Source organism: Belonocnema kinseyi, chromosome 9 (genome assembly GCF_010883055.1).
Source record: "Belonocnema kinseyi isolate 2016_QV_RU_SX_M_011 chromosome 9, B_treatae_v1, whole genome shotgun sequence".
Classification (NCBI taxonomy): Eukaryota; Metazoa; Arthropoda; class Insecta; order Hymenoptera; family Cynipidae; genus Belonocnema; species Belonocnema kinseyi.
Genome location: NC_046665.1, coordinates 86,724,992 through 86,740,063, shown reverse-complemented (window position 1 = coordinate 86,740,063; position 15,072 = coordinate 86,724,992). Strand labels below are relative to the sequence as shown.

General features: G+C 26.5%; 1 protein-coding gene across 6 annotated transcripts in view; it reads right to left on the bottom strand.

Annotated features, from left to right (window-relative positions):
• Positions 1–15,072, bottom strand: part of LOC117179893 (protein bicaudal C homolog 1) — a 163,159-nt gene that overhangs the window by 52,676 nt on the left and 95,411 nt on the right. For all 6 annotated transcript variants that reach the window (XM_033372084.1, XM_033372087.1, XM_033372083.1 and 3 more), the window contains one exon: positions 4,457–4,536. In XM_033372084.1, coding sequence (XP_033227975.1) covers positions 4,457–4,536 — 80 coding nt within the window. The remainder of the gene's footprint in view (positions 1–4,456; positions 4,537–15,072) is intronic.

The following is a 15,072-nucleotide window of genomic DNA, read 5'->3' as shown; positions in this document are numbered from 1 at the left end:
TATACCCTTTATCATGTGACTGCTTGTATTTATGTTTGAATTTAAAAATAAATTTCTGCATTACGACAGTACAAAGGATAAAAAATAAGGCCTTGTTCTTAGCTCAGCATAGAATCTAAGTATTTCCCGATAATTTACAATGCGCAGTATTTTCAAAGTCTCTTTAGCTAAAAAGTAACTCGTAAAAATGTTAACGCTCTTATCACAAAAAAGTTCTTTGCGTATTACAAGCTACGTTTTTTTATCTAGAACTTGCATAGCGTTGAAGGAAAAAAATTTCGTTTTACATAAAACTTAAGACTTTCGAGACTATGCGCTTTTAAACTACTGATAAAAATTCGTCAATTCTATTAATTTAGATTGTTCAGGACTCGGATCGACTAGAAGGCTTAAAAATTCGCTTTCATTCAATACAATTACAAAAAAAGTCGCATAGAATGCGATTGAAAAAGCAGTCTTAGACACTGAATGACTGAAATAATAACATTATTTGTTTAGGAATTAGATAGCATAATTGTTATTAATTTGCAAATATTCTTTGCATATTAGAAATAAATTTTAATTTTATCAACAATTCTTTACAGATATTTATTTATCTTGAAGGATTCCGTTTCTGGGTTTAAAATATTTATTTTTGAACTGTTAAATTTGCCAACGAGGATTGTTTACAAATGAGAGAAGTTTATAATTTACATTAATTTAAAAATTTAGGAACATTGATTCAAATACTTTAAACCTGAAATTACTCAACTATGAAGGCTTTTGATTTAAGACTGTATAATTCAAATATGAAATTATTCATTTTTTAATCATTTCAACTTCACAGCCATAATGCTCTCGAAACAAGGAAAATAGGATGATTTTTCACAAAAAGGAAAATAAATCCTTTTAAATAAAATTAGTATGTAGGTATCATATTGATTTGAGCCTGAAGAAATGCTTTCATTCCGAACCCGAAAGATTAATTTTTAATCAAATACTTGAATTTTCAACCGAACGGTCGAATATTAAAATAAATGAGATCAAATTTCAATTAAAAATCATTTTCAACCAAACAGTTCAATTTTCTGCTTGAAAAGTTGATTTTTGAACAAAGAAATATAAATTTTCAACCAAATAGTTCAATTTCAAAAATGCAACCAAATAGTTGTGTTTACAACAAAACAGTTGATGTTTTACTCAAATAGATGAATTTTCAAGTCAAAAATATGAATTTTTTTAGAAAAAAATTAAATATTCAACAAGAAAGGCAACTTTCAACCAATAAAGTTAAGTTAAAAAAAATTACTTTCGAAGAAAACTATTCAATTCTCAATCAAATAGTCGCATTTTCAAAATACAGAAACGAATTTTTTTAATTTTCAACTATGAGCTGGTTTTCAAGCATTTTTTTTAACAAACAGTTGAACTTAAAAAAAAAGTTTAACGAAACAGATTGATTTATAACAATAGTTATCAATCAAAATAGACGAATTTTCTTTTGTTGGAAATTTATTTGTTTCAAGATTGATTACTTTAGTTGATAATTCAACTACTTTATTAAAAAATATTTTTTTAAATTCAGAAGTAATCTTATTTTGGTTCAGGACTTAAAATTTGGCAAAAAAAAATGAAATATTCGATGAAAAATTAACTTTTTTGTTATATATTCATATTCTTTTTTTTAAGAATTATTTTTTTAAACTATGTAACTATTCCATTTTTGGCTGAAATATGATTTTTTAGTTGAAAATGCATGTATTTTGTTTTAAAAAATCCGCATTTTTTAGTAGAAAATTAATCTTTCCATTGAAAATTGAACTTTCCCGTTGAAAATTCGATTTGAGTTAAAAATTAATTTTGTTATCTGAAAATTACAATTTTTCATTTTCTGATAGAAATTTATCCCCTTTTTCATCTGAAGTGAAAAAACTTTTTCTTCTCTTCCAACCTAATAGTAATCTTAAAAATAAAAAAGTCCTTCCTCTTTCTGTTTAGAAAAACTTAAAAACCCAAAATATGCTCTCTTCGAACTTGATCAATATCTTGAAAATAAAAAATCTTTCTATTCTAATTGAGAAAAAATTGAAGCAAAAATTTCGTTCGCTCTTATAATTTAAAAATACAAATTAAAAATTGAAATTTCATTCCTTCTAACTCAATAAAAGTCTTATAAATTTAGAATTAAACTCTTCCAATTCTGAAAAAAAATTTCAAAAATAAGTTCTTACCATCAACTCAATAAAAATGCTAAAAAGGAAATATGTTCTCCAATTCAAAAAACAAATAAATAACCAAAATTTCACCCCTTCCAACTCTATGCAAATCTTTAAAATACAAAAAGGTTCCTCTTCCAATAGAGAACAAATTAAAACAAATATGTCCTTACTTCCACCTCAATAAAAATGCTATAAATAAAAATTATGCTCTTCCAATCCAGAAAAAATTGAAAATAAGAAGTTTTCACCTTCATCTTAATAAAAATATTAAAAAGACTCACTCATATTCCAATAAAAAAATTAAATATTCTTTCATCCCTTCCAACTAAATAAAAGTCTCGAAAATAAAAAAGGGTTTCCAGTTGAAAATTTATCCTTTATGAGTTGAAAATTCGTATTTTTGTTAAAAAAATTCACCTTGTATGTCAAAAATTGTATAGATATTTCGAATTGCAATCTTGGACCCTCAACTAGTATCTTAAGAGACCAATGTACAATATTTGAAATGCCTAATCGAACCTGATGGTAATCGACCTTATACTACAGAGACCTGAATAGTAAAATTATAAACCTCGTAAAAATTTTGTAATTTTGTTTACATTTGAATAAATTGATTGGGAATATTTAAATTTGTTTGCGAGATCGTTGTCGAGATGTTTTGCAACGCTATCGCTCATTTATTCAGTGATTGCGCTGTCAATAGTTTCGAGATAGTGAGTTTATGCCAGACCAGGATTTTCTGTAGCTATAAAATCTTACAGGTTTCAATTAAAATTAACGAATACTGCATTATTTCTTTCAATCTTCCGAGTTCTGTTCGTCTGATCTTTATGGAATGTTTTCCCAATTATTCGATCCAAAATTTAATTTAGTTGACCTTTAAAACCAAATAAATTTAGTGTTTCGAAGGAAACTTAAACCGCAAACAGATCTGCTATAAATAGACTGAACATATTTAAAATAGTTGAGTTTATCTTGATATAGCTTTGTAGTTTCTCGCCGAAAATATAAAACTACAGATTTTAAATTTTATTATTGAATTAGAAGGTTGAAGATTTTTTATTCAATTTTTTCTCATTTATAAGAGGAACATTTTTTTATTTTTAAGATTTTTATCGTTTATTTACAATCACTCTTTTCTACGATACTTTGGGAATTCCCAAGTAAGATTTAATTACTAAACGATTTTCATAAGAAAATTTAGAGCTTGGCTATTTTTCAACGAATAGGCTCAATTAGTTTACGGAACCAACTGAGAAATTCTTTACAATAACTCTTTCCCATGCCACTTTGCAAACTTACAAGAAATATTAATTAATTAAACAGTTTTCATAAACATTTTCAATCGCGAAAAAAACCTTTTGTTAAATAGTTTTCTTATAACGTAATACAATTTTGTTAAATTACTTTAAACCCGTTGAAATTATTTCTAGATAGTTTTAGCCAAGACATAAGACTTCTTTGATAAAACTTAAAAGCAAATACATTTTTTAACACATGAAAACTTTTTCAAAACTCTGAAACTAATTAAAATCCTTGGGAATCACCTAGAATTTTTTAATCTATTGAAAATGCCTTGGAATCTTTTAAAATACCCAAAAATATTTAAATTTTGAAATACCTTGAACCTTTTTAAAGCTATTGAAAATTCTTTGGAATATTTTAAGATAACCTAATTTGTTCCAAATCCTTTTAAAACCCTTACAGATGATTGAAAAATATTAAAGGTAATTTAGCATCTTTTCAAATTTCTTAAAATATTTCACCTATTTGAAAATCTTTTGGAATTCCTTGATAATTTTTAACTCCCTTAAAAATTCTCTGGAATCATTTAAGATCTAAATGCAATCTTTCATTTAAGATCTAAATGCAATCTTTCGAAATCCCTTTCAAAATTTGTTAAGCTTTTAAAAAATCCTTTGTGTTTAAAAAAACCATACAATCTCTAAAATCCTTTGAAACTGCTTGAAATTATTGAAATGTATAAAACTTTTCTTAGATTTTTTTAAATACCCTAAAATAATTTGAATACATTGAAATATTTAGAAATACTTTTAAATCCTTTGGAACTTTTAAAAGCTATTAAAAATTGATTCAAATATTTCAAAATGCCTTTAAACATTTAAATATCATTGATATCTCTTAAAATTATGGCAATTAATTGGAAAATTCTTGGAATTTTTTTAAATATCTCAAATGTTCTAAAATTAATAGTCTAAATACAGCCTGAGTCTACAGAAAAATAAAAAATTAATTACCCGCGTGTCCAAAATTTGCATGATTTTTTCCTTGGCAGCCCTCACATCATCGAGTCGTCCAGCGACTTTTATGTGGGGATCTGTAACATAAAGTGAAAATTATAAGTTAATTGTTAATAGAGAGCAAAATAGACAAGACCGAACTTTTTCTTACTTTTACCTACTTTCATTTTTACCTCCTTCATGCACGACAGACTTTTGCGTCCTAATTTTACAAATTATAAATGCATCGCATTTTTCAGTGGCAATTTCTGGCTACTTGGATTTAATATGATTCTAATTTGCAACTAATAACTGTCCATAATTAATCACGAAACAACTCTCGCCGAGAAAAATTATCAGAAGTTTATAAATCATTCGGTATAATAATCACAGACATAAAAAGGAAATGAAACATTTTGGGCAACTACATGATAGGAGCAAGGAACTTTAATGATAAGAAAATTCTTATCCATTCCAAAGGATTTTTAATGATTATATAAAATTTATCAGAATTCCAGGTGAATTCTAGAGAATTCAAGATAAATTCCCAAAATAAATAATAAATAAATCACATAAAATTCGAAAGAATTTAGAGGAATTCAAGTTAATTCCAGAGACTTATGAAATTCATCAGAATTTGAAAGAATTTTATTTATTTTTTAATTTTCTTCGAACTGAGTAAATCAGTAGTAAACAGAATTCAGGGAAAATTGAAAAAAAAACAAATTAAGTGAACTGTAAAAAAAGAAACCGACGGATTAAATAAAATTGGACTGAATTTAGAGACATTTAAGGCGAATGAGAATAATTTGATAAAGCCCTGAACATTTTAATATAAATTAAACTAAAATTCTAATGAATTGAAAATAATTTAAAATATTGAGAACAATTCAAGACGATTTAAAAGAATTTGATGACATAAGAACTGAAGGAGTTAGGCAAAGTTAAAAAACAGTAGAATTCCAAATAATTAAAATTTTTGTATCACTTCAGGATTAATTCATTAATAAATTAATCAGGGTTGATTCCAAATTAATTCAAATGAGTTGAAAAAATTAAAAAATCAAAACATTTCCATTGAATTGAGTAAAGTGAGAGAGTGCACTGAATTCAAGGCAATTACAACCAAATTAAGAAGAATTTAAAAAATATATCAAATAAAAATTGGTGTGAATTTTAAGAAATTTAAGGGAAATTAGAAGATTTCGATTAAATTCATGCAGATTTAAGGTGAGATATTAAAAAAAATAAGAGGTTTTAAAAAATACACAATATTCTACTGATTGAAGTAAAATTTGAGTGAATTCGGAAGAATTTAAGAAAATAAAAAATAATTTAATATAACGCCGAAGAATTCAACTGAGTTCATAAAAACTTATCTACAATTTAAAAACCCAAGAAAATTTCACAAAGAAACAAGGAATTAAATAAAATTATTTTTAAAATGCATTGATTTCATTAAGTTTGAAAGAAATTGAGAAAAATTCAAGGGAATTCGATAGAATTGTCCAAACCCCAAATAATTCAAGGCGAGCTTAAAGAACTGCAAGTTGATTCCGAAAAAAATATTTAAAAAATGATGAATTTCATACAAAATCAAGATAAATTAGAAATAGTTCAAGTAAATAGGAAAAAAATTTATTTAAAAAAGACCCATTGAATTCAGATAAATATTAGTGAACAACGATTTAATAAAATCTATAAGTATTAAAGGAAATTAAAAAAAATCAGTGTGATTTAACGGAATTCAAAGAAATTCAATAATATTTAGCAATCTTTCGGTTTTCTTTGTTATAATTTATGGAAAAAGTGACTACAGTCACTAAAATAGTGAACTTCAAGAGAATTAGAAAGATTTTAGGATAAATTCAAATTAATTCAAAGGAATTTTTAAAAATTGAATAAAATTAAGAAATTACTGGGTTCTCTATGCTATAATTCATAGGAAAAAAGTGACCTTTTTATTTTAAAAAGTGAGTATAGTGACTCAAACAGTGGATTTTAAGGAAATCCCAAATTTTCAGAATGAATTCAAAAGAATTCAAAGGAATTCAAAATAATTCAATAAAATTTAGAAATCCTTGGGATCTATGTGTTATAATTGAAGCAATAAGTGACTAAAGTGAATTTTTTATATAAAAAATCCCTAAGATGTGATTTAAAAAAATGATCAGCAATAAGAGTCGATTGGGTAACAAGTTATTGTCTCCTGCAAAAACTCAATTCTAATTTCAGACCCAAAAAAAATGACTTAATGACCTTTAGTTCTAATTTAATTACAATGTAAATTGTTAATTGCAATGGGAAAATATAGTAAAAAAATAAAAACACTCATTATCCTTAGTTTATAGACAGCAAAGTGTAAAAATCAAAAGTATTTACGTAATAAACTTTACAACCCGTAAGTATTGCACTTATTTGTGCTGTTTACGCCTTTTTATGTATTTATTAACAAATGGATGTTAGGATTACAGTCTTTAATATTATATAAACACAAATTAGTTGTCTCAATCTTTTTAAAAAAATTGTAAACAAATGGTTAAATATCAATTTTCTTACGTAAGAGATATTCTCAGTCTTTTTCCACTCACGTAATGCAAAGTAATCATTTCCGAAATTGCAGGGGGTGTGATCCAGGTTTTCGCTACAGAATAAACGACCAATGCGGCGTCAGTCATGCAAATTAAGTAGAATAATACATGAGCCTAGACAAAGAATACAATTTATATAGTTTACACCTTACACAACTCGTGTAGCTCATATACATTGGTAAAATTCCATTGTAGTGAACATTTAATAAATAATAAAAGTTCCAGATAACTCGGATTTTTTATGGTAATATGACATCCCACGAACATTTTAAGATGTAAATGAACAAAATCGGGCCAGCTCTTTTTAAGAAAGTCGATTTTTCTATTTAATTACAGAGAAATAAAGCAATTTTTATAAGGGATAGTTCATAAACTATATCACTAATTTAGGAGGGGGAAAGTGAAAGTAACGTTACAAACCTACATAAAATGAAGACTTTTTTAGTAGAAAATTAATCTTCTTAGTTTAAAATTCGCCTTTTAGCTTGAAAATTAATTTTTTGTTAAAAATTCAACTACTTGGATAAAAGTGAAACTGCTTTCTTAAAAATAAAGTTTGTTTTGTTCAAGATTCACCTTTTTCTTTGAAAATTTAATTATTTTATTTTTAGAAAATTAATCTTCTTCGTTAAAAAATTATCTTTTAGGTTGAATGTTGAACTCTTCTTTTGTAAAATCAGTGTTTTAAGATTCATTATTTGAGTTGAAAATTCATCCCTTTTCTTAATTTTTCAAATTAAAAATTTGTCTTTTATAGTTGAAATTTAAACATTTGGTTAAAACCTCTTTCTTTTTTGTTCAAAATTCGTTTTTTTTTTTTTTTAAATATACCAATTTTACTTATAAAATTTTCTTCAATTCTTAAAATCGCGTTTTTTCAAAAAACATCCATTCGATTACTTTTTTTTTTAATCTGATGAAAATTTATTCATTTCATGAACAAAAATCGAGTTTTTTGTTTAGAGAGGCGCCTATCAGATTATTTACAGTTTCAGCTTGAAAATTTCGTGGGACGACACATAAGCATATAAGCTTTTTAAAAAATTTGCATTTCTTAGTAATTAAATAAAAAAGTAGAATTTTTACAATGAACACTCCTCCGCGATTATTTTAAGTTGAAAATATTTGTGGGGTAAAAGACAACCACCCGTGCAGAAATTTCCCCATCTTTCCCTATTTCAATTTGGGTTCCGATGGGGTCCCTATCACATTATCTAGTCTAGAAAAAACTGGTTAGGGCCCTTATCAAAATATCTAGTACAGAAAAAACTGGTTGGAGCCCGTATTAGAATATATAGTCGCAAAAAAATTGTTTGGGCTCGTATCAGAATTTCTAGTCCAGAAAAAAACTTATGGGCGCCCTATCAGGTTCTAGTAAAGACTTTCGTGCCTCGTATAGGTATGGAAAATCTATTTGTATCCTGTTCCCAGTGGGCACAACACTATGAAAATCCCAAGAACGTCCTTGGGACGTTGCTAGGACGTCCTATGTCAGGCCAGTAAACGTCTCTAAGACGTCGAATGTCCTAAATATGACCTAAAGACGGCTTAAAGACATGGACGTTCTCGGGACACTCTTCGTACTGACATCAGACGTTTTAAGAACATCCCTAGGATGACCAAAAGACATGTTATAAAAGACGTCTTACGGATGTCCCAAATACGCATCTACGACATCCTTAATTTTTTTCCTACTGGGTTTTTTTGAACGAAAAAATTCCATCCTTGTGAAAAACTGTAAATGTTCAGAAAAAATTCAATTTTCTGTCATTGTAAAATGTTGTAAAGTAGTCTACAACGGGAAAAAACGAAATATTACAGGAAGAAAAATTTCAATCGATTAAAATTATTTTTTAAAAATTATTTTATTGATTCTTCTGTTAAGAGTTCTTATATTTTACATGTATATGACGTCGTATAATAATAAATATTCAATAAGAAAAAGAGTTAACTTTTTTTGAGCTGTAACTTATGAGTGCGGTTTTTTGATCGACTATCAACTTGAAGGTTTAGCGTAATGGTTAAGACTCCCAACTGCTAGGCAATAGATTTAGGTATAGATGTGGCTGTGCGATACTCCGTAGCATTAGAAATTTTATTTGTAAAATAATGTTTAAATATGTAATATGTATATATATATAGGAGATAGGACCATTAATATTTAAAGTCAAAATATTCGCAATAAATTAATATTTATTTGTTGAATACCTTTTTTGTCATATCAATTAAATATTCATCAAGTAATAGAAAGGGTCTGAACATGACCCTACTAATCGTCGGGCGATAAAAGGACACTCTCGTTAGGGCCTGCTCAGAAGTTCTAGCTAGAATCTGGCCAAACAGCGTTACAGAACTAGTCACGCCTTCTCCATTTTCCCCGACGAGCGCCCGATTAGAAATAAGGTAATCTATCCAGGGCCCTACTAAACCCCGATCGGAATTTCTACATGGGCACATTACGTAAGAAAAATCTTTCAAACAAAAATTTTGCCAATATTTACCGTATAATCTTATAAAAATATCTTCATTTATCAGCAATTAAATGAAAAAGTCGATTTTTTCAAAAAGTACCCCTCCGATTGTTCAATTAAAAATTTTAATTTCTTATTAATTAAATACAAAAATCGACTTTTTTCACAAAGCGCTCAACAATTATTTTTCTTTTTATCTTTAAATGTTCTTGGGATGCCATATTACCATAAACTATAAAAAAAATTCCGTTAACCTGGAACTTTCATTTAAACTTGCTTCAGCCACACCGTGTTCAGTGTAGAAATTACCTCATTCGTTTCGCGATAAATACGTCTGCAATGTCACTATGTGTTAAATCTGCAAGTAATCATGAAGCTTTCCAAGATCACTAACCGTAACTTCTGCACATTTTCTTATGCAAAATAATAGTTGCAGGAATCCTATACATTCGAGCATACATTCTATATTTTCCATTGTATTATACCCTTGTGCAATGTACTCTTAAAAATACTTAATGAGTCGCTCATTTATTTCATAGTAAGTAACATGTACTTGACATAATTTTCCTTATTTGACGGTTGCTCAAATTGCTTTTAAGATGGAGTTTTCGCATCACTAAGTGAATCAAAATTGTTTAGTGATGTTAGTTACATTTTTTGCCATAATATTGTAAACGAGAATATTACGATACTTATTTTTATTTGAAGGTGCTGAATAATTGGTTTGAAAACAAATTTTTAAATCGAAAAAATTATATATAGTTTATACATAGTTAACAAAATTATGTATAATTTCCATTTTTTGTTATACATAGATCTAAAGAATGGAATAGATAAATTACCAAAACTTAAAATTAATTTTGAAGACAAACTAATTTTCCACAAAAAAATAAAATTTTCAACAAAATAGATAAATTTTCAACATAAGATATCAACCTTCATTTCAAATGATGAAACTTTAAAAACAGAATGAATTTTGAACTTAGAAGATTAATTTTCAACGAAAAAGGTTGAGTTTTAAACTAAAACAATTGTTCCTTAAAAAATGAATTAAAAAAAAGGATTAATTTTCATTCGAACAGATGAATTTCTAGCTTAAATAATAAATTAATAACCAGCACAATGAATTTTTATTAGAGCAGTTCAACTTTAAACGAAAAGATTAATTTGATAAAAAAAAAGACGAACTTTCAAAGTAAAAAAAAAATAAATAAATAAAGCTCAAACCAAATACACCAAAAAAATAGTTGAATTTACAACTAAAAAAAAAGCACTTTTTAATCAAAAAAGGAATAGTTCAATTTTCAATTAACAAAATTAGTTGACAAACGGAATTAATGTTTTTTTCTATTAAATGTTCAACCAAAGTAATACAATTTCAAAAAAAGTAATGAATCTTAATAAAAAAGAATTATTAACAAAGTATTTCAACCATTCAGTGAAATATTCAATAAAAAAGTTTAATTTTCAGCCACAAATATTTATTTTGTTTAATATATATGAATTTTCTACTCAATAAATCAATTTTCAACCAAGGATGGAATAGATAAATTATAAGTTGAAAAAACAACGAATTTTTAACAAAGTAATTAAATTATCAACCACAAAAATAATTTTTTAACTTAAACGGTGAATTATTAATCAAAAAGAATTATCTTGTTAAAAATTCAACAATTTGATAACAAAAAAAAAACATTTTTGTTTGTAAATTGATAATTTTGGGTTTAAAATTCAATTATTCTGTAGAAAATTCGTCCTTTTGACTTGAACATTTGAAAATTCTATTAACATCTTTTTTCTTTCTGGACTTATAAATATTTATTGGTTGAAACATCAACTATTTTGTTGGTAAATCGTCTTTTTTTTTAATATTTCATTTCTTTATAGAAATTTTATCTTTTTTGTTTAAAAATACCAATTTTTGATTGACAATAAAACTGTTTTGGTTGAGGATTCAACTATTTTCTTGAAAAGTTTTGTTTTTTGCATGAATTCAACTATTATTTATTTAAAACTAAAATCTTAACAATTTGGTTAAAAAATCAACTATTCTTCGAAAATTCTTCTTTGTTGTTATGAATGCAACTGATTTTTTCTTTGGAATACAAATATTTTTGGGTTTAAATATTAACTATTATAATTTTTCGTTGAGAATGCATACTTTCTGGTTGAAGATTCATCATTTTAATTGAAAATTCCTCTCTTTAGTTGATTCGTATTTTTTGGCAGAATATTAATGTTTTTGAATTGTAGATTGAATTGTTTGATAGAAAATTGGCCTTTTTGACTTGCATATTTAACAATTTTGTTGAAATGTCAACTCATTTGTGAAAAATAAATTTACTTTGTTGAAAATTCATTATTTTAGTTAAAAATTGATCTCTTTAATCCTCTACTTTCGAGAAAAAAACTCCTTGCTTTCTTTGTTTTCATATTTGTATCATCAAAAACCTCTTTCAAAGCTTCTTTTTCTTAATATCTTGAATTTCTGTTTATGACTCCCAAAAAAAGAATCGAAACCTTGTAAGAAAGGGAGAAAAAGGGAAAACTGGATGGAAAGTCTCGATTTTAGGGGAATTTTAAAATTTAAGAGGGAAAAAGGGGATTTGGTAAAAAAATTGGACGGACTCTAATTCTTGTAATAGACTGTCAATACGTATTTTTAGACTCTTGTTGTAGATACAATTTTTCTCTACACGTCAAGAGGCGTCGACAGGCGTGCAGGTCAATGACAGTGTAGACGTGACTTCTGTAATGTAGGTGTTGATGTCGGTACTGAACACTCTTTTTTAAAAACTGATTCGAAATCTGACTAGGAAAACATTCCGAACATCAAAGCAAACAAATCTTGATCAATGGAGTAATAAAAAAAGACTAAAAGTGTTCATTTTCCCTAACCATTAATATTTAAAAAGAACACAATTCTAATTTTGTAACATTTTTATTATATAATATAAATAGAACAAAACAATTTTAAATTTACATTTATAAATTTTTTAATTTCTTATTCTCATGGCTGCCTGCCTAATTTACTTGGAAAAAAATTAGAAAGATGTGCTACTTATACACAAAACGTCATTAAAAGTGAGTAATGTTAATTAATCATATGACTAATGTTCTTTTGAATTCAAAGGAATTCCGTTCAGAAGGCTTTTAAAAAAATCAAGTTAAATTCATAAGAATTAAAATGGACAGGAATACATTTTTAAATACCCAAAAAAATATATTGATTTCAGTCAAATTAGAGTGAATTTAAGGAAAATCGGAAGATTTCGATAAAATTCCTGAAAATTTCAGGTGAATTAAAAAAATCAAGTAGATTGGAAAAAATTGAAAAACATAAAAAAATTCTTGAATTCCTAAAATTTTAATTGAATAAAACGGATTAAATTAGAGCTCAAGACCAAATAAATTTAAATTAATTGCAAGGAAATAAGAATTTCATAACATTTCGGTGAATAAATTGAATAAATTAAATAAATTCTTTGAGATGCATTCAAATATTATAAAATGACGTGAAATTCTATGAATTTTTCTGAATTTCATGAAAGCCTGAAAAGTTTATCAAAATACGTTCATAGGTTTTTAAGATCCCTTAAATACTCTTAAATAATCCTTAAATTTCTTAAAAACGTATAGGTGCTGTTAAGTAATTATATATCTTCCAAAGTAAGAAGTTATTTTCAACCGCATGAAATCTTTCAAAATACCTCAAAGTATTTCAAATCCTTTGAAATACTTTTAAATTATTAATATCTATTAAAAATTTCTTGGAATCTTCTTAACTACCATAAAATATTTTAAATCCTTTGAAATCCCATTAAATTACTAAAATATTTTTAAATTATTGAAATCTGTTAAAAACGATTTGGAATCTTTCAACATTCTTTGAAATCCTACTAAATTACTAAAATGGATTGAAAAATTCATTGGAATCTTTTAAGATACCCTACATTATTTAAAATGTTAAAAAATACCTTGTTTAAACCAGTGAAAAAAGCCTTAAAATTTTTTAAATATGACTTGGAGTCTTTTAAGGGTCTTTAAAATATTCAAAATCCTTTAAAATACCATTAAATTACTTAAATATTTTGAAATTATTGAAATCTATTAAAAATACCTCGGAATATTTTTAGTACTATAAAATAATTAAAATCCTTCAAAATCTTATTAAATGATAGAAATTTATTAAAAATTACTTGAAATGTTTTTAAATTTCAAACATTTCAAATCCTTTAAAATCTTTTAAAACTTCCTGAAATTTGTTTCCCTAAAATATTTCAAATTCTCTAAAATCCCACTAAATTACTGAAATCAATGAAAAAGTTCATTGGATCCCTTATTTCTTGTAGATAAATTCTTTAAAATCCATTAAAATATAATATTTGGTGAAATTATATGTATGAAATCTGGTATTTTCTGAAATGCTTGAAAATTTATAAAAATATCTTAAAAGCTTTTCAAATACCTTAACACATTTTTACGCTATTAAAAAAAAAGTTCAAACTGTAAGAATTAACCTGAAATCTTTGAAATCCTTTTTAAATTTTTGAACGTTCTTAAAAATTCCATGGAATTTTAGAAAATAGCGTAAAATGTTAAAAACTCTTTAAACTCCTTTAGATTATTGAAATCAATCGAAAATTCCTTTAAATCTTTTTAAATGACTTAAAATTGAGTACAATTTTTCAAAATACCTTGAATTATTTGGAACTCTTTGAAATCCTATAGAATTCCTTGAAAAATTGTAAAGCTCTTGAAAATTCCTTGGGATTTTGAGAATTACTCTAAACTATTTAAAATTCTTTAAAATACCTTCGAATTATCATATTAAATAGTTGGAAAACTTTGAAAAATAATAGTCACGCAAAAAAAATAAGTGTGCGGATCTGGTAACAAGACAAACGTATTCCTATGGATTTTGGGGCGCTGACTTCAAATTCGGTATCAAAAATCACCCATCACGTCATGGTTGAACCATAACCTCCAAAAATGACGAAAAATCATGCACTGAGGCAAATCAATTTCAAAATAATGCCAGTGATGCAAATTTTCACTTCAAAAACATGTCGACAACTGTGAAGGATCAACCCTAGCCTGATATTAACTTATTTAACATAACTTTACCCAACAGAACCTGACCGCACCTAACCTGAATTTACAGAAATTTATTGAACTACACGTAAAGCTCTGGAAGCATATTTTCACAGTAGCAAATGTGTACTACATCGAATGGGTCAACTCGAGCCTAACCTAGAAATAAATCTAACCTAGCCTAACCTAACCTCACGAAACACAATTAAACTGATTGTGTTGTCCCGTTGTGTTTGCGTTACCGTTTCATTCAGCTACGGCTTAACCTACATAGAGGTTTAACCTATCCTAACCTAAGAAAACCTGACCTAACATAACCTAGCCGAATGAAATTCAACCACACGTGTAGCTATGCAAGCGTACGGTTCTCAGTCTTAAATGTGTGCTACGAGGGTAGTTCAATAAGTCCTTAGAATGAAGTATAAAAACAATTTTTTTTGGGTAAATTTTTTTTTATTTTTCAACATAATCTCCTTGG